At 38.4% G+C, this 26,887-nt stretch overlaps 2 protein-coding genes across 2 annotated transcripts in view; one reads left to right on the top strand and one right to left on the bottom strand.

Annotated features, from left to right (window-relative positions):
- Window positions 1–12,652: 12,652 nt before the first annotated feature.
- Window positions 12,653–16,217, bottom strand: mrpl19 (mitochondrial ribosomal protein L19). The gene is made up of 6 exons (XM_055054141.1): window positions 16,114–16,217; window positions 15,822–15,936; window positions 15,615–15,733; window positions 14,746–14,880; window positions 13,343–13,524; window positions 12,653–13,152 (listed from the first exon to the last, which is right to left on the bottom strand). The coding sequence occupies exons 1-6, from the start codon at window positions 16,184–16,186 to the stop codon at window positions 12,931–12,933; spliced, it is 846 nt and encodes a 281-aa protein (XP_054910116.1). The 5' UTR covers window positions 16,187–16,217; the 3' UTR covers window positions 12,653–12,930.
- A 1,686-nt stretch (window positions 16,218–17,903) lies between these two features.
- Window positions 17,904–26,887, top strand: part of LOC129375437 (protein eva-1 homolog A) — a 66,809-nt gene continuing 57,825 nt past the window's right edge. Inside the window, exon 1 of the mRNA XM_055054520.1 lies at window positions 17,904–18,168. Within this exon, the coding sequence (XP_054910495.1) occupies window positions 18,057–18,168 (112 nt within the window). The 5' untranslated portion in view covers window positions 17,904–18,056. The remainder of the gene's footprint in view (window positions 18,169–26,887) is intronic.

Genomic DNA, 26,887 nt, shown 5'->3' on the forward strand with positions numbered 1-26,887 from the left:
TCTCTTTGTTATTGTTAAATCATGAACAACGACTGTTCTCAGTATCTTAACTGAGAAAAGTGGGGCCTAGATGTTCTTTAGTTACATCATCAAAGACTTGTTAATACCTTCCTTGTAAAGGGTAATGTACATTTTGGACCCAGAACTCAGACTACAGCCCAGAAAAGATTAAACAACTTTTAACGACCAAACTTGGAATGGGCATGGACTAAAACTTCTTCTTTACATGGCATTTCTGGCCAGACTCTGTGAAATGGACAGAGTTGGAACTCAACAAACCCAAATCCTCAGAGATGTAACTAGTGAGGAGTGGAAAATTTCATTTTAGCAGTGATTATTCCACTCACAGTACCGTATAGAACGGAACATTTTACAATATACAAACTGAGAACAATGGCATCATGGAAAGTGGAAACAAAGTAGCAGGGTTGGATCATACAGTCCAATCCGATGTTAAGGTTTGATCATGGGAAAGTGGGAGGTTACTTTGTCTGTTGAACAGTTCAGGTCAGCTACCTGGCAGTCAGGGAACAAGCTGGGCAATGGTCAGAAGGCATAAAATAAGTCAGAAATTCAGACATGGAATGCTCTAAGGGTGTGACAATGATGACAAAAGTTGATCTTGCATTGAGTGAGTGGCAGCAGCATCCATGGGAGAAATCAGCAGCCAGCAGGTTTGGGAGGGGCAGATCAGTGAAGCGGCATGAAACATGATAGGAACAAGAACATTATAACAGGTGTGTCATTATTTAAAGTTCTCCTTTTGTAGATGGCTCTGACTGTGCTTCACTGAAGTCTCAAAGCCATGGAAATGGATTTAAACCCTTTCCTGAAAGATGACAGTGACTTGGTTTTTCACCTATGTGTGTGTGCTTTTTGAGTCCCTCCTGTCTATTATATGTTGTCCAGTGGGTTCAATTAAAATAATTTGTTGATTGTACAGGTCTAGAAGCAATTAAACCAAGATGTGAATATGGAAAAAGTATAACTAAATAATAATTTTGAAGGAGGTGATTACCTTTTACATAGGCTCAAGGTGATTTTGCATTACTAAGTGTAATCATTGTTGAAAAAAATTGCATTCAGAATATATCAAGACACAACCCTACAGAGAATAATTCATATAATTTAAGAAAGCCAAAGCAAATAGTAAATTTGAAATAGTGAAATAAATGATGGAGCAAGACAGACAGAGAGTTAGTAAAGAGAAAGAGAGAGATAAAAGGACAAAAAGGAGGCAGAGAGGGAGAGAAGAGAGATCAAGTGTCAAGTCCACTGTGGTCCATTTTGCCCGGAGACAGCTGCAGCCACAACTGACAAATCCAGAGGGGCCCCTTCCTCTATAGGCACCGGGAAAGCACCGGGAATTATCCAGAGTCTCAGCTCTCCACTCCTTAGGGAAGTGCTTTCTCTGTCTTTCTTTAGTCAGCAGGGAAGACGAGGAGAGGAGTGTCATGTCCTGTCCCACTTCCAGTGCCACCACCAAACCTCTCGCTGTACTCTAACCCACCCCCATGAACCGTTGGTATCCTGAAAGAGGATAGAGCTGGCAAACTTGGGGGTTAGACTCCTGTCACACCCTTCCCCTTCTAGTTCCATATGTCTTCTTATAATGATTTGTATGTGTTTTAAAGGAATGTGGGGAGAAAGAGAGGTAGAGGGAAAGTGTGAACAGCTGTGACGAACTGTTATCCGGGGCATAGTATACCCACACCATTAGGGCTCCATAACATCTGTACATAGCTGTGTGTTAAGTTGAATTTTTAAACAAGCCAGTCTCAGTTCAAAGAAGGCCACCACTTGCTGGCAAATCCTGATACCCGCTGCGTCAGTAAAAGAAGCTGCATTTAGGGGAAATGAGAGCAGCTTACTGGTACAGAGAAGAAGAAAAAATGTGGGACAGGTTGCGGATATTAGTGCAAGAAAGGGGGTTACAAGGCAAAAATGTGTTGCTTGGAAAAAGGGGGGGGGATCAGTAGCTACAAGAGGGAGAAAGTTAGAAAAAGGTTTTGATGTTTGGGAAAGGAGTGCAGCAGGGGAGCACATCGTAATGTATCTATTGAAGTTCAGGCCTCTGTGTTTGATACAGTACATCTGCACCCCATTTCCCTCTTTTCCCCCAGCTGCACACTCTCACGTGTACAGGAACAATAAGACCCAGGACCATAAATTCCCTTACTCCCTCCTTCCCCTCACATCCATCTCTCTTAGCATCCATGCTTTTTTCAGTATTTAGATCTTTTCCACAAGCTTTTCCCTTTTGTCTTTCACACCCCAAATAAGTCACTCCCCTTTTCTATCCTCTTCTGTTTTTGACATATTGCAATGTTGCTCAGACTGCTGACTTGGCTTTTGCTTCTCATTTCAGAGACTGTGCCATAAAAAGCTTGAATTAATTGATTTCCTCTTCGTAAGAGGGGTCATGTCTTCTGCTCTGGTTTCTGAAATCCTTTACTCCCCTCATCTTCTCTTCCTTTGCCTTACACTCCTCCCGCTCCCCCATTACTCCCTAAGGACTATGAGTGCACCTCTTACCCTAATCCCTCCGCCTCCACCACCACTCTGGGATGCGAGAGAATGGAAGTATCAGTTGGCCCCCATCAGGTCCACTGGGGTGTGGGTGCGCGGTAAATGAAATATGGTAGCTGTCGCATTAGGAAATCCATTGAAGTTAATGAGGGCCGGTGTTCTCTGCGGAACCACATCTGCTGCTGGTTAGGCGCCAACAGCCTCCTATGCAGACACTACTATGGGGACTGGTCTGGGGCTCAAGAGGGCGTGGGGGCAGAGTAGGAGTACCATTGATGGGGAAACTGGACCTGGGGTATTGAGTGGTATTGGCCAGCAGTTGGTTAAGAGGAAACAATGAACGGTAATTTGTGATCACTGTTGGATGGTATCGAGTAATGGATATCAAGATCAGTGTAGAAAAACCACAAAAATTAGCTTATCCACCCCCTCATGGTATGGCAACATATAATACAGACATAGAAATTGATATTCCTAACATATATATAATCTTATATTCATATTTTGAAATACTAATGTAGCATTGATGTTTCAAAATATTAACACTGAATTAGTTTTCTTCCACACATTTCATTTTACCTGCTTTTTTGATTGATGTTCTCCTGATTTGGCCTGTCAGTTTATGTTGATTGCAATACCTCGTTAGGCTTGTAGTTGTTCCATATTCATTCAATTTGTCATAGATTTAACATTGCTCCATGAGATTTTCAAATCTTGGAATAATGCTTGGTAATTTTAGTCTGCTTTAAAATTCTCTACATCTTTATCCCGAATCTGTCAGGGTCTATATAAATTCACTACATACTTTTCTGATTTAATTTACAAAATTTTGAATACTATGTTGATATTTATTGCATAATTACACAGTACTGAATGTTATTCTGTCATAAAAACAAAAGCAATTTTTGATAGTTAAAGGAGAAAACGTTGACCTTGTGAGTGCTTTTGAAAAGTTATTTTATTTAAATGCTGCTCTGTTGCAAAAATAGGTCTAGAAATAACACCAGAAAAACAATTAAAGTGTCCTTATTATAAGCTGGTAATGAGCTGTGAAGCAGATCTTTGTAATTTGATACTGTGGGCTATTGTAGGGTAATGGTGCATGGGTTGAAGATGGCAGCTCCGATAGAGCAATCAAATTGTCTATGAGGCCTTACCATAGGTTTTAGGTTTTATTGTAGGCTCCCAATTTATAACAACTGACCTATATACCCCTGGGTGTGTGGGCTAGGGAGTGATAATGATAGCTAAATAATAAAGACAAGACAAGTAAACTCAGTGTGACAGGGTTAAGCATTACATAGACAGTAGTCAGAGTTTTGTCAAATAGTGTCAGACGTAGCGAGGTCAGAAGTTTAATGATAGCGTCCATGCGAGACACAGCGAATGGGTAGCATATTGACACGCAGACAAACGGGCCAGAGCTGCCCTGAATGGCCCGTCACAGCTTTTTAAGAGAAACTTTGAACGCTTTCAACTGATGGCTTTGGGCAGTTCAGATGAGGTCTTGAGCTTGTGTGGAATTTACTGGCTGCTGTAGAATTTGTTTTTATATCAAGACTGGGTCGCATTTGCTAATCAGTTTTTAAACTGCCTGAAGTACCAGATGGTGAAGAGTTTACTGCTTTAGAAAAGTTCAAAGAGTGTTTGGTAAGCTGTCAATCAGAGAGCTGTAAGCTGATGTTAGACTTTTTTGCACAGCGCCTCAAAGATTTATTGGCATTCCTGGTAAACATGTGTAAAAAGCTTTAAATAAATACATCTTTTGGGGGGACTTTTGCTGTAGTATAACCGCACAAAAGTAGCTGTAGTTTTCAAATCTTTTGGAGATTTTTTCACTTCCCTTATCGCAAATAGTAAATTTTTGTGGCAGAATCAATTTGAATCCTTCTCTAGATGTAGAATCAGGACATGTGGTTTGCCAATGTTTATGAATCAAATTGCTCTGGTCATTTATCGATAACTGAGCTGAAAATATTCATTTTTAAAATGTTACTCAACATAAATTGGTCTTAGTCAGAATGTATTCTGTTCATCTTATTAGCACAAAAAGGGCTTCATAATTGGGATCTTTGTTTAAACGTCAGCTCATGAACAAAAGTGGAAGGCCTCTTAACCTCTGGTCAGATCACATAAAGACCTTCCCATGGTTAGCGCTGAGCAGGAGGTCAGTTCATGCTCCAAGGTGTCAGACCATTTGTCAGCTCCAGTCCAGTTCAGAGAGCACCTTTACGGAGTCATTTATCTTCACAGTGTATAGTAGGTATTCACAAAGTGTGTATGTCCTTCAGGCCATTTGTCTGTTATTCACATCTTCATTGTTCTGTTTTTAGAAAGAGTCCTAAGTAGGATTTATTTGTGTCCATTTTAGGTCATCAGTGGTGAACATGCATAACAGGTGAATAAGATGGTGACAAACTGAAAATTTTTAGATCTATTCTAAGTTCAAACCAAACAAAAATAGTTAAAAACTGTTCAACAATTTTGGTGCTAAACTATTTCTTCATAAACAGACTTAAGCAATCAGAATAAAACCTGCAGAATTAGAATCAGGTTATTCCTACACTTATGGCATAGGAGAAATATTACAATGTTTATATATGTTTGTATAGGTAAAGACAGGTGTGGTTACTGGAAAACGTCAAACATCAAAACAGGACCACACAAATGAGTAAATTAATAACTGTAGATAAAATTGCTCTTATTTTATTTGTTGCATTAAGCCCTAAAAACATGAATTGTAGTCTGACACTGTCAAATGATGAAATGATTATACTAAAAAGACTGTTGCACTGTAAATATTTCTACAGAGAAGATTCCAAAGTGTGTGAAAATCAAGTTGTCAAATATCTTCAACTGTTACCTTAAGTTTAAATAGACACAATGATTAACTTCCAAATACACTTTTGCAGCAGATACATTTACAGAGTTGAATTCTAAATGAATGTCAAGGATCTGTTATATGTTTGTGTTGAGACATCACTTAAGGGGATCTACATCTGGAGTAAGATAACTCAGCAGCAGGGTTCTTGTTACCTCACAGGACCGTATGTCAATTATTCAGTTGTTTGTCAACCTTTCTGGCCCCGGGTGTTCTAGATTAGAGTTCACTTGAGTTTCTTCTAAATCCTTTGGGTCCTTCCAATAATCTAAAGATAAACATTATAGTGAAGTTTTTTCTCATGCAGAAGTTCTTTTTTTCCTTTTTAAGAAAATGGAAATGTTAAATGGCGTCTATATTTGAATTACATAACATAATAGATGTGCTAAATAACTAGACAACCCACAGCAATGGGGTTTGGCTTTGAATCAAATGATTGTGCGCCTCAGCTCCATCCTTGAATATCAACAGCAATTTAGGGTAAATTGCCTTTCAGCTGCTGCTTGATACGAGGGAATAAATGAACAGAGGCAGTTAGATTGAAGTTAGTGATACCCGGCCCCGTAAAGGCCTGCTTTGACTGCATACTTGGCATTAGATCAAGGTGAATCTGGTATGTGTAAGGGAATGAGCTCAGAAAGTGTGTGAGTGTGTGTGCATTTGGAGGCCTCATTAGTAAACTCCAGTCTGCATCCACAGACTAAATACACCACTCCTCCTTTCCCCTTCACTCTCTGCCTCTCAACCAAATGAGGTTAATAAAACTCAAGAGTTTACTACCATCACTAACACCATCCCTCCTCCCATGCTTTCTCCTTCATCTTTCTCTCTGTACCTCCACCTCTATGCACTCCTGAGCCAACAACTCTCGATACCCCCTTCAATTCCAAAGCTTCCCTCCCTCTTTCATCTCAGCTGAAATGCTTTTTTCCTCCTTTCCTCACCTCTTTTTTATTGTCATTGTTGCAAGGCGAAAGCTCAGGGATTTCCTCCCTTTTTTTCCCAGGACAGAGGTGCAATTACAGCTCAGAAGAGAGGAAGACCAGCTGTAGAGGGGCTTCTGAACGACAGCTGAGGGAAGACAAAGCTAAGGGCGCCCTTCAGAGGCAAGAAAGCCATACTGCTAATATGCCCACTACATATGTTCACCATTGCATGCCAAACAAAGGCATGTCTTTGAAAGCAATGTTCTTTTAAAAGTGCACAGTGGGGTCATCATGACCAAACAGGAGTAGGATATATTATGATTAAGAATGTACTGTGTTATGACCTGGATCACATGTCCTGATTCTTATACCACAACTGAACTAGCTTTGGCAGTAGCAAGCACTGATATCAGGGTTATGAGAAAATGCATCAAACAACCTTGGGTGATGTTATCTTGGATAGCATATGTATATGGAGATCCAGAAAGTCAAGAATGTGCATGAGGATGTGTAATAAATTCAGATGTCTGTGTCCTGTATACTGGGTGGAATGGCAGAAATATTGTCAATACAGTTTGCAAGTAGGTTGGCAATGCATCTTTATACACATAATTCTAGCTAGATATTTCACCATTCTTCTGACCAACATTGGGAAAGTTAATTTAAGTGGTGTAGGTTCCCATGCCAAAAAACTTCCCTTTTTGGCATTATTGCACAGTTGGAACATACAGTTGTCTGCATTTCAACCAGCAAGCTGTTTATTTGAGGTGAAGTCACAATATCTGGTGGTGTCTACATCATGCTATCCACTTTGGATTACACCAGTGTCACCGACAGTGAAACAGACCCTCAGTATCAGGCAACCACCAAGCTTATAACTGGAACAGTATTATTTAATATGAAAGCCTTGATTCTGTGAAATAGGTATGGACAATTTTCTTACAGCCTGTTATCATGATAAAAAAAAACTGATTTATCGCAATTTTTGAAAAACTTTGATTGACATTAATAAGCTCCACAAACTGATAGCAAAACAAAGATTATTTTTACAGCTGAAACCATTCTTTTCTACTGTTTTTATGAGAGCATTAAAAAAATAACTGTCCAGCATTATTGAATTTAATAGTTATCAAATTGGTTGTGTGTAGAAATGTGAGCCTTTCAGCTCCTCCCATTTACTGATGTTGTGTTTTACAATTAATGGCTTACTGCTATGATATATTCTGGAGAACAATTGTCTCTCACCTGTGCGTACCAAAGTAACAACGCTGGTCAGAATCTAAAGCAGAAATTTTGGATTTATTTATTTGTAAATGGTTGTATAGCTGTAGTGAAATACAGGCATGCTGGGCTCACTGCACAGTGTTTCTACACATTCATGCCCAGGTTAGGAGTTCAAGGCGCAATGCCATCATTCTTTGAACTGTTTTGTCAATATCTTGTTCTTTGTTAACAATAAACACATAATAATAATAATAATATTATAACAAAACTGCCAGGGATGAATAATATTTTTTGATGTGAAACTGAAGGAAAAGAAATGCTCAGGTTTTCATACTGCAGTTGTGAGACACATTTTCAAGCAACATTTTGAGTTTTATTTGTGAAGCCTCTATTTAGTCTGTTGAATATGTGGTGAATGACTTCATTGCTCTCTGTCATTGCTGTGATAAAGTGTTTTTATTTTTCTCTCTTGTCTGTGGGTGGTTCTGACCTAACTTTAATTTGTGTTAGAAGTAAAAATGCAGGGAAATTGCAATGCATGTGTATAAATTTTTGTATGTCATATTGAGTTTTATTTATTCCTTTAACCTTGCTCCAGTGTTTTATGTCGGGCATGTTGATGGTCAAAGTAACAAATCTTAAAATTTTCCCAGAGAGGACATCGCTCCTCCTCCTACAAGGCCTATTCTCCGTACTAAACCACCACAATTACAGCTTTCACAAAAAGGAGCTAAACCAGATGTGTTCCTTTTTCTATATAAAGGGACAAAAAAGCTGCTATTATAATTCCATAGCATTAAGCTAAGGAATAAATAAAGTAATTCACATACTAAATAGGACAATTCAAACAAGAGATATTGAAACTGTTTAAGTACAATGACGAAGGACATTTTAATTTCTATAAATATATAAGAAAACAAAATTATATCAAATAACTGAGTGTAAAAGTTGTTAATACTTGTGCCTGATGTAAAGGAAGATGTTTCTTATTGCAAGTATTGTGAAAATCTAACGTATCTTTTTAATGGGTCTTTTCAAGATTTGTATTACTGCCACTGCTAAACAGTTTGTTTAAATATTTAAATAAGTAGGGTTGTTTTATCGCAGAAGCATAAGGTCTCATTAAGAATGTTTAAAAATCCAAGCTTTGATTTAAATACATTTATTCAGTATGGAAAGATAAAATGTTAAGCCATAAATGTTTTTATCTAAATCAGTCACATCACAATTAGTGGCAACCGAAATTAAACCTTTTAAAAATGTAAGTGCTTTTGTCATTTATGCTTATTGTAAGTTGATAAGGGTGTTTCATAATTTAAGATGCAGAATTTCATTTGTTGCCAGTAGTTCTAAAAATGGGAAAAATGTGTTGAGGTCAATCAGGGAGACGAGCAGCAATAAATATGGGGAGAGGAGTCAAAACTCGAACAGTTACATTCAGAAGAAGCAGGCTTCATGTATGTGGTACCCACTCTACCGCTCCACCATCCCCCTTCCCAGTGATGATGAATGTTGTACTTTCAAAGAAATAATGGTATCACTGGAATTTGTTGGTCAATTCAGTCTTTAATAATTTGTCAAAAGTTAAATGTGACTGGACTGTTAGTGGGACGAATGTATACCGAAGTTTAAAAAAAAGTTAACTTCTTGTGAGTGTTTTGGAGAGAATGAACTCGTTTCCAGCTGTGTGAACTATAAAGTAAGCCTGCCCTTCCCGCACATGTTGTCTCAAAACAATCTCATTCTTATTGAAGAGAGAAAAGAAGCTTTTTGGACATATTTTTGATGGTGGTGCCACTTTTCTGAAAGTGGCACTGTTGAGAGAGGGATTTAGACAAAAGCTGTCTTGTTCAATATTATCTTAAAGTTCAAGGTTGACACACAGTGAGTCTAATACTGACTCATGCCTACTTATCATTACAGTTGATTCTCCTTTCAACTGCAAGAATTTCATGGTTCCTCACTTAGGACCACATCAGCAAAATAACTGGAATATGTGACTGCTCAGCTTCAGCTATCAGCTGCTTGCAATGTAATGTTTCCTAGCAGCTGTTGCTCTGTCAGGTTGTCTGCGTGTCTCTTACAAAGGGAGAGTGATGGCAGCAGGAACCCTAGCCAAGCTCGTGGGACAGTTGGACAGAGGAACAGACGGCAGCGTCATTTCACTGGAAGCATATGGTGAAACTCAAGTGTGTAATCTACCAAGGACCACGGGTGGCCCTGAGCTGCACATACACACAAGTGCATTCACACATACAATGACAGGGTGTAATTTACCTGTGAGAAAGTGGGTTTGGGGGGGTCTACGGGTGGCCCAGTATCCAGTTGCACTTGTCATACATGTAGACAGCTTGAATATAGTTCACACTAACACTGACAAGGACAGAACGAGTGAAACTAATTTCCCCAGGCCGGGCAGGTAGAAGAGTAGGAAATCACACGACGCTCCAAAGGATAAAGAAAAAGAGGTAAAGACCAAAATTTCTGTCTGTGGGAGTTTCTTCACACACTGTATCACATCCTTTCCAATTCACCAAGCTGGCTCCTTTTCAAAGCCTGAGCTAACCCACCGAGAAAGAGAGAGACTGAAGAAAAAAGGTGAAGTCTTTGGAAGGGCAAGTGAAAAGGGAGGAAGACTGATTGGAAGAGTACATCCCTCCCAACATTCCTGTGTTGACCTTGAGAGTGGTGTGGCAATGGAGCTATCATCAGCCCACCATGCTTTACAGTTGACCGCTATTGATGGGTGGGATTATTGTCACCACAAACCTGCATGCTCCACCCTGGTGCCACGGCAACCATGAATGGAGCATATCCAGTTTCGCTCAAGAATTGACAGACAGGTTTCCCCAGACATCTACAGTTGGCAAAGTTTGAGATGTCTGGTTGTGGTGAAAGGTGATTTGATAGCCTGTCTGCAAGTTGACGAATGTGAGTGTGTGTGTGTTTGATCTTGGTTCCCAGCCAAGGGGCTTTAACTTCACTCCAGGTGCAGAGAAGTCAACCGGAGGGCATGGGAGGCTCGTGCAGATGAGACGATGGGCCGAGATCTCACACACACGGAAACACAGAGTGACAGGAAGTTTCCTTTGAGTAACCTTTCGGTTTAAACTGGTTTACCAGTCCAGTGGTGTTACTGTGGAATGCCTCTGAAGAGTCTGTAATGTGCTTTAGGATAAACATTTCAGTTACTGCCTCCGCAAGAGATCATCAATCAGTTCCAAACAGAAATACTGAGAGAGAGAAATGAGAAGGTGAAAGGGCCAGCTGGTTCAGTGGGTAAGGTAATGACAATGTGCAGGACAGCCACTTAAAAGCAGATGGAGTTGGCTTTCTTTGCTGCAGATTTATGATTGAGCAGAGTAACTTAGCTGCATACGAGACAACTTACTTAACAGGTAGAAGATTCTTTAATAATCAAACTACTTACAAACATGCTATGGGTTGCTGTTAAAGCAGAAAACATAATCACTCTCAGTTACAGATTTGGATCTCCGCACAGTAACTCTGTGTGGTCCATAATGAGCTCAGCAAACATCTGCTGCTCCTGTATTAGAGACCATTTTCTCCACGTCTCATCCTGTAATATGCAGAAATTAGAGTGCAGAGACTCATTCAGCCTGTTTATACACACACACATTCACAGGGAGCAGACATAACATAAGGAGTCCAAGTGTTTTTATACAGCTCGACTGACGCTCTAACATACCATCTTAACACCACAATTTTCCATCCACGGTAGTAAAACACTACCGGGTGTCTTTGGTTGCACTCCTTGAATTTTTCTGTTTAAACACCAAGTCTATTTTAAACGAAAGGCATGCTGAAATAAATGCTTTTTTTTTTTTTTTTTTTAGAAAAATGCCCTTTTTAGATTTATTCAAATAATACATTATTGTTTATTTTAGTTTGTAAGGTGTTTACCTTCTAAATCCCTGGCAGACAGTTATGTAACCATTTATAGGAGCAATAATAAAAGTAGAACAGTGCCACCTTGTGAAATTTTTGAATTTGTGTTTCCCATCTCCCTTTTTTTTTTTAAGTAGAAGTGAATCTATTGTCTTAACAAGCTCCACAAAAGGAAGGGAAAGGAGATTTCAAATAAGTTATACAGGCATACTGCAATAAATAATAACAACATAGACATATTAGCCTAATTAAAAGTCTAAATACGTGTTGGACAACTGAGAAATAGTAAAGGGACATTTGAGCTTCAGGAGTGGCTTAATGTAATGTATTTGCGGGATTCCTTAACATTCCACAACTCAAAAGTAAAGAACGAACCTTCCACAATTCTGTCATTCACCTTCTTTATAAAATACAAGATTTCACTATGAATTTATGCCATATAGCTATAGCAGGCAGAGTTTTAATGATACTAGGAAAGTAATATATATATATATATATATATATATATATATATATATATATATATATATATATATATATATATATATATATATATATATATATATATATATATAAACATAAGGAAGTATTGATAAAAGAAAGTTACTACAGAGGAGGCAGGACAGCCATGAATACAGGAAGAACAGAAGATATGGAAGTAGAACAGAAGGAAAATGGGATATGCCCGTATGTGCTTTTTCCACACTTCTCCAGACCTTGAAAACCTAAAAATTTAATTTGGCACTGCAAAGGAACCCTGCAGTTCCCAATAGCCCTTGTAATGCACATGTGTGGGGTGACTCTTCAAGCACCATTTTCTACCAATTTTTTTTTTTTAGTCAACTTGCTTTAGTTGCCAGTTTCTTTAGCAATGACCATATTTTGACATATCGCTTTTATAGAGCGATATGTCTGCTGGACCACCCTCAAGGCAGCAGTCATCTACTTCATTGTGAAAACTATGATATGGTACTATAACCTTCTGTTAAAAATTCCTATTCTTATTGTCTCATAAATTTACAATAAAAAATATTGCCACTGCAGACCCCTCAGTTACAAACAGTTAAAAGTGAAAGCTTAATATATGGAAAAAGAAAGAGGTAGAAAATAAAAACAAGTTGTATTAAAATAAAAGCAATAACAAGGGAAAAACTAGCTAAATAAAAGACAATTAACTCAAATCCAAAAGTTCAACAGTTTAATATTTTTAGAATGGTAACTTAATTTGTTTGGAAGGAGACAAGTTAGAGAGCTAAAGGAACTTGTACAGTAAAGTGAATATATACAAAACAACTTAATCCACTGACAAATATGAAATGTTCATGTTGCTTCCTTTGTTCTTATTATTCAGTGACCTTTAAGTTAATTGTCACACACTGAATGAATCTATTTTCCAATTATTTCTTGTTGCTGGAAATGTTTGCTCCCATGGTTGCACTGAGGGGTAAAACAAGACTCCAGTCACTTGCTCATCTCCTCCTGCACTTCTTTGACGATCTGTTCCTCTAGTTCGGTGGTGTCGTACTCCCGCAGCATGTCATACTCCCTCCAAGGCTCTGCACGTTTCTGGGCACCCGCCATCTGATTGGGCGTCATGCACAGATCAAAGTGGATGCCCTGGATGTTGAACTTGGGCCGTTCCCAGTGTTTGGACCACGGCTTTGGATGCATTTTTACTTTGAGCTGGAGAACAAAGAGGGAGAAAAAAATGGCTTAATTGTTTTAATTTTTAATTGTTTTTTTTTATTATTCTTTCTCAACTGTTTTGTTTTACTGCAGGTTTTACTTAAACAACAACATAAAGACATTAATTAGTATGAACAATTTGACACGGCACGACAAAGAGCAGTTTAAATTAAAGCAGACCACTCACCGGGTTAACAGGCACTTCTCCAGTAGGGGAGAAAGGCACTGGCTTCATTTCTGGGTCCACTCTGCTGTACTCAGGCAGAGCGTCTCTAAGGTACATAAGGTTATCATCCAGTCGTTTCTCCAGCTTCAGGACTTCAATTTTCTGGATCCTAGGATTGTACATCTCGAAGCAGATCTCAACACCTTGGAAACACACACATTTTGTCTGATGCTCACCAGTTTTCTTCCTTGTACCAGTAAGTACTGACCAATTAATCAGCAAGACAATAAAATTAGCACATTTTTCCATAATTTCAAAATCTTCTGGATACAGAAAAATCTTCTGGCCATTTCAGAAGGCCAGTAAACAATTAAAGAATAAAGATATCTGTAAACTGATCTGTGATGCCGACAAATTACTGAAAGATTATCAGGTTATTTGGGAGGCATGTCAGGAAAATGTTTTTATTCCCCCTACAATCATAAAATGTAACAATATGGAGTTTTCTAGATTGAAACAGTTGGCCGTTTCTGGCATGAGGAGGATAAATTTGTAGAAAAGCAAATGTTTATAATCTGCCATGCAGTGGGTGCTTTGAGCTAAAGTAAAGATTATAGAAGAATAAAGAAATCCTTTGAATGCTTAATTAGTATACAATAAAAAGATGTTGCACACTAATTGTAGTACCAATAGTTTAAAAAAAAATAAATAACAGTAGTTTGATTTGTTAGGGTTTTTTTTCACAAAAATGTGTGTTATGACATTTTGCAAAAATTGCTCAATCTAGAGAATCTACTACTGTCATTAAAGATTAATGAAGTCATTCGCTGTGCATGGCTCAGCCAGGAGCCATGCACATACTACACACAAATATAGCTGGGACACTGGTTTGTCCAAATATCAAAACAACTCCAAAGTGTGATATTTTTACTAATGTGTGAAATTAGTTAAAAAAAAGCACACATTTTTACTAATTTCTCTTGACAAAAAGTGTATGATAAAACCTACCAAACCATCACTTTTGTGCACTGTTACACTCCTTCCATTAGCAAAATTATTCTGCAAGTATTACGTAACTGAAACATCCAAATATCGTCAATGATTTAACACAGTAGCGAGCAGGCTGGACAAATATTTAGTCAAAATTTTGAATGAAGAAAAACAAAACAAAAAAAAAAAAATAATTTTTTAATCTTGACTTAAAGGTTTACATTTAAAGATATTCCAAAAAACATAATACTAGTTTCAATGCATGATCAAACACGGTCATCTAAGACTCTTTCTACATTTGAACAGAATCTGTTTCCAACTATGTCAAGTGTTTAAAGCTTTTAAAATCCTTGCAGGGTTGGACTGAATTTTAGATAACATCTTAAGCCAAATATGCTTCTCTATGCTGAATTATGCAGCACAACTAATCTTACCTTGATTATTAATGATGTTCCTTAAGACAAATGTGCTGCCCAAACCGTTTCCACCCCTCTGGATGCAGATACCAACGAAGCGGTTTGTTTTCCCACTGGCATTAGGATCAGCCATGGTCACTGCAAGAATGCTGCCTGAAAGACATTAAAATAATACTAACTGGGACTAATAAAGCTAATTAAATAATACATTTTTGTAATAATACTAATACCAACAACCACATTGGGGCACATCTCTGCTCACTAACAATCACAATTTTTACTTTTGTTAATATTTATTAGGTTTGATTCTTTTTTAATATCAATAATTCTTTTGAATAAAAAAAAAGCTGAGATTCAATTCTTTCCATCACTCTAATAGCTTTTGTAGTATGATCTCATTCTGCTGAGCCCCAGTGAACTATATGCAAACCTTGATGACAAGGTGCCAGTCATCATCCAGATAGTTGCATGATGGTCACGGACCATCAGACTCAAGACTGTTTTTGTATAAAACTCAAAGGAAGTTCTTTTTTTTTTAATTTTCCATTTTGGTCAGTTCATTTTGAGACATCAAATCCTGACCCATTATTATTCATAGATAACGCAGGATTTAAGCTGCTTAGTTGTTTGGCGCTTCTTTTGTTTTACTTTTCAATTTATAAAAGTTTCATGAGACATGCTAAGCAAATGTCTGAATCACAGCAGAATCTTCTCAATATGGAGGATCAGCAGCTCTTTTTCATTTTTTTTTTTGGTAATACAATTGCGTGTAAATACAGAAAAAATAATCAACTAAGTAACTTGTTACTGATAGCAAGTATTTCAGGAGAGATGTCCAGATGAAACAATGTTAAATGGAATCACAATCCACTTATTTAATCCCTTACCAACATAGAATTCGGGAATGTTGAGTATTTTCCTCCTGCGAATCATGTCTTTCCTCTCCAAGAAAAACTTGAAAGGAACCGTCCTCTGCCTGGGAGGGACGAACTCGGGGCTCAGAAACCTGACAGAAAATAAAACAAGCTGAACCAACACAATAACAAATGATAAGGTGACATCTTAAGCTTTTCCCAACGAGAGAATAATCTTACTTTCTCAGGGAAGCCACCGTTTGTGTTTTATCTATTATGACAGGTTTGGAAGGAGGGACAAATTTCGGTGGTTCACTGTCTGTCGCAGGGCGACACATGGATGTAGAAAACAACCCTGAAAATAAAAAGGAAACGATCTCAAGTTGATTTTTTTTTTTCTACGGCTAGCTTTGCTAACCACGCTAACCTTAGCGATATCAGAACAAAATATAACTAAGAGTCTATTCATTCCAAGAGTGAAAGCGAGTTAAACAACATTGCAGACAGTTTCAAGCATCTTTAAGTCACTTACGTCCATTCTGGTGCTGCAGTTTTCGACAAAAACGCAGCGACACTGCATAAAGTCCTCTAGTGCAGACCGCCATGTCTGACCTTCTGTTGTCACATTGTACGGAAACCGTGAAGGCCAAACGTTCGAAACGCGATTACGGTGTACTGTAGTTCAGGTGTTTACTTCGCAAGATGGCGCAATTGTTCTAATATAAATCGGCCGCTCTCTGTTAAAGTTTTCAAAGGAGAAAATTGAACAAAACGTGTTTTTTAATTGAAACGAAAACGTAAAATCTACGTAAAAGTTGCTATTGTTATGCCTTAGATGATAATCTTAAGGCAGTTTTAGGAGCTGGAGAAAGGTATAAAAACACACCGAAATAGTCAAATGTATAAGCTAATTTAATACCAAAATGCCATTATTGTGGAGTAAGTTATGGCTTAGCTCTTATCTTACAGACTGGTCGCTTTTAAAAAGATTTTTTTTACTTGTTGACTCAACACTGCATAAAGAAAATTATGCATTGTTTTTTTTTATTTTGTTCAACCATTGATATAAAAAAGTGTGCATGTTCATTGCTATTCAGTCTGCCTAAGTCTGCACTTCATACAACCACCTTTTACTGCAAAGTGTATCTGCAAGTCTTAGGGAATGTGTCTTTTAGCCCTTCTTTGCAAACATGCTGAGACATAGTCATATTTGACTGAGAGTATCTGTGAACAGCAAATATTTGGTCTTGACAAAAACTCAATTTAATGTGTGCATATGCTTTGAACTGAACCCTCCCACTTGTCTTGCTTCAGGGTGGATCTTCACTCCAGCCTCCAGTTTCTGCAGTCTCTAACATTGTTTTTTTTTTTTTTTTTTCCTGAATTGCCTAATTTTAACTCCATTCCTGTTCCTACCAATTCCATGTTAAAGGAAAGCATCCTCTCAATATGATGCCACCACCTGATACAGTCCTGTCGACACTCAGGTTTCATTATTACCATGATTTGCTCATGTTAGCTGGTTTTCAAGTCGACCTACACCTACTTGAAAACCAAAAATAGCTAAATTTTTGGCAAATGTAACTAATTGCCAAAAAGTTACATTTTAGGTGAATCTGACTGGAACACTTCTTCCTCACATCGGTAGTGTCTCCAAAAAATACCTTATTACTGCTTTCTTACAATGTTGCTTTCTTGGTGCCAGTCTTCATTAAAGGTCAGATTTGTAGAATTTACAAAGTTTTCCTGTTGACGGAGTCTCCCACCTGATTTTTTGGATCTCTAAACAACTGTTGGTAAATGGCCATTCTGCCGTTGCCCACCCTGACAAGTGTTCGCATGGCTATGTTTTTGGATGATTTCTGTTGTTCAATAATCTTCATTTTTAAGGGATCATCTGGATAGTTTTTTATAATGTGCTCAAAGCTTGGGATATAATTTTAACTCTGTTTTGAACGTCTTTACAGCCTCATCCATTATTAATAGTCTCAAAAAACCTCTCTGCTCTTCACAGAACAATTAACTACTAGGTGACTTCTCAACGAATGTTTAGTTGCATGGGGGAATGATTTTATTTTTTTTTAATCTATAAATTTTATTTATTTTATGAAATGCTAAAACCAATTGAAAGTGTCGTTGAATTCTAAATTGTGCAGTATAGATTGTCATTTCGAAACAGAGTGTTTTGCCCCCTGTGTTTCCTGAGCTCTTTGAGGGCATGCAGGGTGGCGCAGTTCCAGCAGGTGGAATGCCTCCTCCTTCAAAGCGCGGTTGGAAATAACACTCGGCACACACACGGACTCCAAACCCAGCCCTCGTCGATGCAAGAAGCTTTGTGGTGGAGGGAGGATGATGGAAGTCTAGAAACATGGAATCACACATCTCTTGAAATTGGAACTCGTTGCTGCTGGACTTTATTGTATTTTTTTTTTCTTTTCGGTGATTCGGGGGGAAATTACAAACTTCGAGGTTTCAATGATGTTATTCTCAGATTGGACTATCTCAGCCGTGAATTTTGCGCTCCTGTTGGGAATAACGTGTCTGACCGTCATCTGCGATCTCACCAAGGGCTCTCCGGACTTTTCAGGTAACCATTTTAATTAAAAGTGTGGACCTCTTAATAAATAAATAAAATAAAACAAATGCGCTATATGTATTTATATATAAAGAATATAAATATATATAAATAAATCTATGTATAAAATAACTATTCTGCGTATTGGTTCTCCACGTTTTACCTTGCATTTTCAGTTAAAACTCACACTCTTTCAAAGAAATGATTCAATCTAACTGAGAGCGCTCGTTATGAAGCGCGTCTTTCAAAACAACTTTGAGGTGTAATTTCAGTCCAGCGTCGCATCACGACCCGTGCCTCTGGCGTGCTCCAGCATGCGCTCTCAGATGTTTGTCTCGTAAACCTTCTGAGATGTACAACTCGAACACACGGAGAGGGAATAAAGAGCCAGAATGAGCCGAACCTTTGGCCTGCTTTTGGTCACTTTCTGTTGAACGATCTGCATGAACAAGTTCTTCAAAACGACTGGGTGTACAGTTAGGCTACTGTGAAGTAGTTTTACACATAGAATATGTTATTGGTGATGCGGCTCGGATGATTTGAATAATGTGGTTACTATATGTTGGACAATATTTGCTGCAGATTCATGCTTCATGTTTTCTGGTGCCACTTTGAAAGCTAATACATTGCAGTGCCTTGGACCCGCCTGTTACTTTGGTTAGGTAACGAGCTGGGATTTTTCATCTGCTACTACAAATCCTTTGTATTACTTAACCACAGTTAACTATTTACCCCCATAGGTGTTGCTACTGTTTTTGCTTTGTTTGTCATTCTTAATATAATTCAGATCATCAAACTTTAGCTGTCAAAAAAAAAAAAAAAGAAAACATGAGGAAAAACAAAGTGCAATTTGTAAATTGGTATTTTACTTATTAAAAAAGCTGTTCAAAACCTGTTCCACTATGTGGAAATAATAACTAACGCCCTGCTCAGAAGTGGTTGAGCCCCATTGGCAGCGAGGACTTCCATTAAGTGTTTTCAGTAAATGGATATAAGAATTTGACATCACTATAAATGGAAATTTGGTCTCTTCTCGCAGAGCTGTTTTAATTCAGACACAGTTGGGAGTTTTAGTTACCTTTAGTTATGGTAAATTGTCCTGTACCAAACTAGAGCATCAGGCTAAAACCATAACAATGCCATCACCAAGTTGTGAAGGAGATGTGAATGACGATATTGATCACCAAAACACAACTATTAAAACCAATCATTTTTGGAACAAGTCTTGGAGATGATTAAGATTTGAGACAGTATTTTGCTCATTTTGCCTTTCAATTCATCCATCGATTCCATTTTTGTTCAGTATTTTTGTCACTGTTAAATAATGGACAGCGAGTCCTTCAGTGATTTTAATGTTCCAGCTTCTTTTGCAACCTCTTGGATGAGTTGTTGATGCTCTCTTGGAGTAGTTTTGGATGTGGATAATCACAGTTAGTTGCTGTAATGTGGCCAGTAACTACTTATTCAGGATGTGTTGGGATGACTAAGACAGGTTTATTTCCATTTATAAATGAAGTTATGATTTGAAAACTGCCTTTTGAATTGAGTGATTCAAAAAATTTAAAGCAACAAAAAACACAAACAAGAGGAAGGGAACCCATATTAAGTCAGAACACTTTTATTTACGGTGCTATAAAACAGGAAGGATGTTTGTCACAGTGTTAATTAGTCTCTAATGGGTGTAATGGTTGGAAACAGCAAAGTGACAATATAGTGAGAGTTGCTGAACAACAGATGTGTGAAATATACTCCCATGCATACTATTCTTGATACTGTTTAATGAGCTGCTAAAGATCATGGTCTAGGGATGGCTGGTAAAGCTGTAATTACCCCACGTATGAGAGGGTGTTGTTTTTTTTGTCACAAATAGTTCTGCTGAGTGGACTAGAAAGTGGTTAACTCAGGAAGAGGCAAAGCAATTTTAGATTTCAGCTGACTGGTCCAAGCTTAGGTGTTATGGTGCAACTTTTCTGTGTTGCAAGAATTCATTGATGCTCTTTCAGAATACTTTCTCCAGTAAAGGTTTTAGATCTTCTAATGAGTTAGATGACCATCTGAGGTTAATTATGTGATTGCTTAAATATTTATCAGATATTTTTGCTGTATGTTTAGGATCACTGTCAAGCTGAAATATCTTCCGAGGGACTGGTGACCATTTGGTGTACGCTGCCTCTTGACTGTTGACTACTGAAGATAGGTATTATCCGCAGGGACATTGCATGGATTAAAAGGGTATGAAAAGTGGATGAAGGAATCTAGCTAAGAGATGTCATGATGTTATTCAGATTTCTGGAAAAGGCAGAGAGATTTTTATCTAAAATAGTAAAAGTCCATGATGGCATGCACTCTCATAAGACTTTAAGGGCCTATGAAAGAGAAACAGTCCCACAGCATGACAAACCTGATGAGAGATGAGTTGTTTTCCCATATTTTCTTCCTTTGTTTCTTGTCTGGCCGTTGCCTTCCTGTGCAATTCCTCTTGAAAAAAATTCTCATTTCTGGCATATTGTGTGTGGGCTTTCTCCCCCATGACTTGGATTGTCTCTTGTCAATTTTTGACCGGGCCAATCAGCGAACAGGAGGAGATGTTGTGAATGATGACATTGATTTTCTGCCCTGTTTTGAGAATTGTAGTCTGCCTGTAATTTTAGCAGTGGCATTGGCGGAAGTGAATGCTTCCATATATTGAATTAACATTAACAGATAAATATTATCAATTGGACAAAATTTAAAACATCAATTGCCTTCAGGAAGCAATTGTTTCTCAACAGCAGGGAGCCTAGAGTCTTCATAAAAAGAAAAATATAATCCAATGGTCTAGTTTTTACCAGGCTATTTCTGGCCAACAGGAGTTTAAATCATAAGCCAGCTTCAGAAAACACTTTAAGCCTCTTTGTATAGAACTAAGGTTGCAAGACATGGATGTACTGCTCATCTCACATTGAACAGGTTGCGATAAAATGTTCTGAGACAGAACAGTTGACTTGAGTATGAAAGTGGTCAGGAATCACAGGGATTTAATGTGTTTAACCTTTCAGAATAAGACCCTCATTTTCTCAGTAAAACTCTATTTCAACCTCGATAAGTTCCGCTACATGCCTCCTTTGGTTCTGCAATGCTGGCTTCATTTTGTGAATGCCTTCTCATTCATCACCAATGGGCCTGACAGGTGATGAATGAACAGCAGAGGCAGCTTACATATGGGGAAGGGAGGGGGGAGCTTTATGCCAGTCTGTGATTTCATTTTGAGTCCCAGTAGAGGCAGATTCTGCATATTACTTTTTGTAAGTGGATGACAGACACATTTTTTGTGACACAGCTGCCAAACAAAAGCTGCCAGACAACATCAAATGCTTGTCTATATTTGTTGGTTTATCAAACAGTATGCTTCAGAGACTTTTCTCTTCTTCTATTACCATCCTGTTGGGGGGTCTATGGTGGGAAGATAGAAGGTGGTCCTTTGTCACTTCAATCACATCTGCACTATATATGACTTAAATATGACGTTTAACCTCTGAGCTGAAGATAAATAACCAGTGGGAATTAGTTGTTATTTTCCAAACACCAGAAGTTTATATTCTGCTTCATATTGTTTGAAGTTGTTTGTGTGTGTGCTTGCATGTCATATCAGTGCTGCACTTTAATACAGCATCAGCATCTTTTAGCTTACTGCAGAAAACTATAGTTTGTTGGTGGGTAATTTACCCCTGCTTCTGCCCCGTCATCTTCGTCTATTACAGTATACAGCTGCCTACAGAGATAATTAGAGGTGCAGAGTGAGCTGTGGAACACTTAAGAGTCTTTAGGCTTACAGTGGCAGCAGTTAATTAATACTCATCTGTATGTTTTATTGATGCTCTGTTAATTAATTTATAGATGATTCGTTTTGTTTACTACTCTCCTGTTCATTTTATTACCAAAAATGAACAGTCATCTTACGACTGACAGAAATGTTTTAAATATCTTTCAGTATGAGGATCACAAGATGTGTTTATTTTTTCATATCTGGATGACAACATGAACTCAAGCACAGCAGATTATCAACATGTGGAAATGAAGGAAACTGAAAGAGATGAAATGACCTCAGAAAGGCTTAACCAAAATAGGAACTAAAAAGAATTATTTTTTATTAGATTGAGTCATTCTTAGTCCAAGCAAACAAAACTCTGCCACATGTGTTAAAAATGTTTCATTGTTGAGCGGTCTCACCAGAAAAACCACGTTGTCGCCGAAGGGTTACTGTGAGGCCACTTTCGTTCTGTTTTCACCGTCATAAAACCCCGTGGACAAACCCCTCTCTAATCCCAGTGAATAGGATGAGAGGCTGTCAAGGGGCCGTGGGGTCAACTGAGGTCAACCCATAGTAACTGTGAGAGTGTGTGTGGTTAGAGGGAAGTTACCATCCATCTTGCTTTTTGTTCCCTCCTGACGGCCCTTCTCACATGTTCTTTCCCAGATTGCAAAGGTTGAGGGAAAGTCAAGACAATACCAGTCTTTAATTTATTTTAGTTTTGAGTTTATTTCAGTCATAGCCAACTTTTAACTGGCAGAAGAAAATTGATTTGATGTTTTGTAACCCAGTTTTCTTTTAATAAATTACATTTAAGATTTTTTTTTCTGCTCTTTTGTCTCTTATATTTTGCCATTTTCAGAGATTGTAGGGAGGAGCCTAATCAAAATGGTCTAATATGCAATAATTTCCCATTGGAATCCATCTTGCTTTTCAGTTTAGTTCCCTGCAAGCCTTCATCTATATCACTGAAACTTGACATTGTGCCAAGATGATAAGCAGCTGAAGCCTTTTTGTTGAGAGGAAACTATCTGCAGTGAGTGGAGAAAAGTCAAGCACAGTCAAGTAGAATGCAATGGAAAAACTCCATGTAATGATACCGAGGCTCAATTTATAGCAATTACATGTTTGCATTTTATAATACTCCGTTATGGCTGTTTTTTTTTTTTTTTTTTTTTTTTTTACTAAATCATTCTATATGTTTATTTTGTCCTGTCACTAAATGTATTTCCAGTGAGTTTCTAGAAAGATGATTTGCTTTTTGTTACAGGGACAAAAAGTGATAGGCATTTCGAAAAGGTGTGCAAATAGTAACAATATTGCCACTTTATCCTATCATCTTGGATTGAACAGAAATGAAAAATGAGTTCTTAAAGCAAAGAAATGTTAGTTTTTATTTGGTTTGAGAAGAAGAAAGCTTATAGTTTTTATATTATTTGACACTTAATTTATGATTAATACAGTTTATAAAGTCATTAAAACTTCAGTTTTTTTTTTATCAGTTGTCCTTTCTCAAACTTACAGCTATGTAAAATTAATGTCATGTTGTGGGATGTCTAAAAATTTGTATGACAATGGCCTAAACAACAAAACAAACAAAAAGGAAAAATAAGCACATTTCATAAGTCCCAGACTGTACACGAGCCGCAAGGATGGAGGCAGAGGACTAATGAGTGTGAGAACCACTGTCCAGGACGAAACAACTAAGATCCATAAATACATCAGGGACAAAGCCTCAACAGACAATGTGCTCAGTGAATGTCTCAGACAACAGGGAACGGAGGTTGAGGTGCCAGAGATACCATCATGGGAGGACAAGCCCCTACATGGGATGTACCACCAGCAAATAACCCAAGTGGCTGATATCAGTAAATCCTACCAATGGCTGGAAAAAGCTGGACTCAAGGACAGCACAGAGGCCCTCATCCTGGCCGCCCAGGAACAGGCCCTAAACACCAGAGCAATAGAGGCCCAGGTCTACCACACCAGACAAGACCCAAGGTGTAGGTTGTGCAAGGAGGCCCCTGAGACAGTCCAGCACATCACAGCAGGGTGCAAGATACTGGCAGGGAAAGCGTACATGGAGCGACATAACCAAGTGGCAGGCATAGTGTACAGAAACATCTGTGCAGAATATGGACTGGAAACCCCGAGATCAAAGTGGGAAACACCCCAAAGGTGGTGGAGAACGCCAGAGCTAAGATCCTGTGGGACTTTCAGATCCAGACAGACAAAATGGTAATGGCGAACCAACCAGACATTGTCGTAGTGGATAAACATCAGAGGAAAGCCGTTGTGGTAGATGTAGCAATACCAAGTGATTGCAACATCAGGAAAAAGGAGCACGAGAAACTGGAGAAATACCAGGGCCTCAGGGAAGAACTGGAGAGGGCCTGGAAGGTGAAGACCACAGTGGTGCCTGTGGTCATCGGGGCCCTCGGGGCAGTAACCCCCAAACTGGAGCAGTGGCTACAACAGATCCCAGGAACAACATCAGACATCTCAGTCCAGAAATGTGCAGTCCTTGGCACAGCCAAGATACTGCGCAGAACCCTCAAGCTCCCAGGCCTCTGGTAGAGGACCCGAGCTCAGAGGATAAGAACCACCCGCGGTGGGTGAGAAGGGAATTTTATATATATATATATATATATATATATATATATATATATATATATATATATATATATATTAGCTGACTCATGGTGCCAGTAGTAATAGATTATCCTTTATTTCCCTTATTCTGGATGATTTTGGCTGACAGTTTGTTAATATTTGGGATTTTAGGCTTTTGAAGCTTCATGTAATTGTGGCTGAGCAAAGTTCATCCAGATTGATAAATCACCCAAATGTTTTTCTATGCCAAGATATGTAAAAGTGAAGCCAAGACACACACAAAACCTAGAATTTCTCCTCCTCGGTTACTGCACAAGCAAGTCCTGGATTAGGCTTTTTCCAAACCCCTTCTCACATACAAGCCCCTCCACATATGGCTGAGCACCAATCATTCCCCTCAAACCTTTATCCGCTTTACTTTTTTTTAGTATCCATGTAGATGGGTAACACGTCAAACCCCATGCTCTGCTTTTTGAGCCCCTTCACTCCTTCACACACTCATTATCTCACCTCCGTCTTCTCCCAGCCAGCGCCACCCCTCCTTCTCCTCCTCTGTGCTGCCTCTACTCCTCCCTGGAGCTTGCCTGATCACTGTTTCTGTGTTTGCGTGTGTGCCAGGTGAGCTCTGTCTAAACAAATCCTGCCTCCCACTTGTTTTGTCTACCGCTTTGCAGGCAGGCGGCTGGGCGGACAGCGAGGGCCTGGCGTGAGGCTGCTTTTCTTTAAGAACTGAATAGGAGGCATTAAAGAGCAAGTCTTTTTACTGTGTTTTCGAAGAGGTGAATAGAGGAACGAGACCACAAGAGTTTTGCTTCAACTAAGATCCTTTTAAAATTTCATCTTTTTAGGGCCTGTCTGGAACTCACAGTAGACAGATTTCAGAAGGAAATAGGTGGATTTATGGCATGTTGTGAGATTTAAATGTAGCTCAGAATCCGCTTACAGAATCTAAATTGTTGCAAATCCACTTAGGCTTAGTTTTCATAACACAAACTTTATGCAGTTGTTGAGAAAATAACTCTATACATGGGTCTTTGTCTAACCCAGCAATTCCATAAGAAACTACGTTATAAATAATAATTTTCCAATTAGAAAAATAGAATGAAGATTTTAGCCACTCGATTGAATTCAGCAAAAATCTGCACATAAAATATTTCTAGCAGGAATGTAGAAAACCAATTACCAAACACACTCAATGGCAACGGTGGTAGAATTACTGACTAGGAGTAGAGAGCAATTACTTATATTTCCTAAAGATAAATTATTTTATAAATTAAAATCTGGGATTGTTGTCTGGGATTAAAAACTCTTGATGGTCTGAAACATTTTAGTGTACCAAAGAATCTGCAAACTTTTTCAGAGGCCTGTACATTTTTTCTTAATTTAATAGTTATTCAATTTTGCATTGAATGACAATAGATTACTGTGAGCCAACTGCAGTTTTTTCTATTAGGCAACATCAACTAAAGCTGACAATGTTTATCTGCCAAGGTCTTGAGTAGTTAAGGTCTTGGCAGATAAAGGTCTAAACTACTCAATTAATTAATTTCAATTATTAAAGTTTCTCTTTATTTTCTTGATAAGAAAGTGTGGAAACACATGGTACTACACATAAATTGAATGCAGACAGTTCAGGGACATAATAGACAGCTTCTGTCTCCACCAGGCGCAGGCAGCAGGGTGTGTGTGTGTTATTTCAGGAGGAAGTCTGACCTGGCACAACAAGACAGCGATGAAAGATTTGTAAGTTCCTCCCTCAGGATACAATAAGCAGATACATACAAACACACATAAAGCAGAGCTTGACATCATGCTGGGGGAACAACAAAGTGGTGTTACTGACGAGAGATGAGTGTTTACTACAGGAAGCTCCACTCATTTCAGTTTCGACATGAGAAAATTAAGTTATCCCACCATCATGCAGCAACGCACAGACATGGTGGAAACAGCTGCTAAGTGATTTATGCTGGGATGTTTGGAAAATATGAAGCACTTTGGTTTTCTTCTTTGATTTTCCCTGTTAGCAATTCAGGCTTAGGATTCACTAATTACCTATTTCTCCTTCAAACTGGAGAAAAACCACACCACTGCATTAAAAATTGACTAGAATGTGGATAGTTTTTCCTGGGTCTTGGAGTGTTCTGCCGGCTGTTCATCAAGAGCACAGTGAGCTGCCCTGTACATGTGAAGGAGTGTAAAAGTCCCCTGACTTTTTCAAGCTTGCACGAAACTATTCTGTTGAGAGTTTGGTAGTTTATCAGAATGGTGGCAACATATGGAGGCCTTGTGGAGGCCTCATACAACCAGCAGTAGTTTATTCACTATGCG

The sequence above is a fragment of the Poeciliopsis prolifica genome, unplaced genomic scaffold, assembly GCF_027474105.1.
Source record: "Poeciliopsis prolifica strain line A6 unplaced genomic scaffold, Auburn_PproV2 SCAFFOLD039, whole genome shotgun sequence".
NCBI lineage: Eukaryota > Metazoa > Chordata > Actinopteri > Cyprinodontiformes > Poeciliidae > Poeciliopsis > Poeciliopsis prolifica.

Coding starts and splice junctions, on each gene's coding strand:
- mrpl19 (XM_055054141.1), bottom strand. CDS start 16,186: ATGGCGGTCTGCACTAGAGGACTTTATGCAGTGTCGCTGCGTTTTTGT. Junction 14,881..15,614: donor CATTCCCGAATTCTATGTTG/GTAAGGGATTAA, acceptor AATGTCTTTCAG/GCAGCATTCTTGCAGTGACC. Junction 13,153..13,342: donor GAGAAGTGCCTGTTAACCCG/GTGAGTGGTCTG, acceptor TTTGTTCTCCAG/CTCAAAGTAAAAATGCATCC.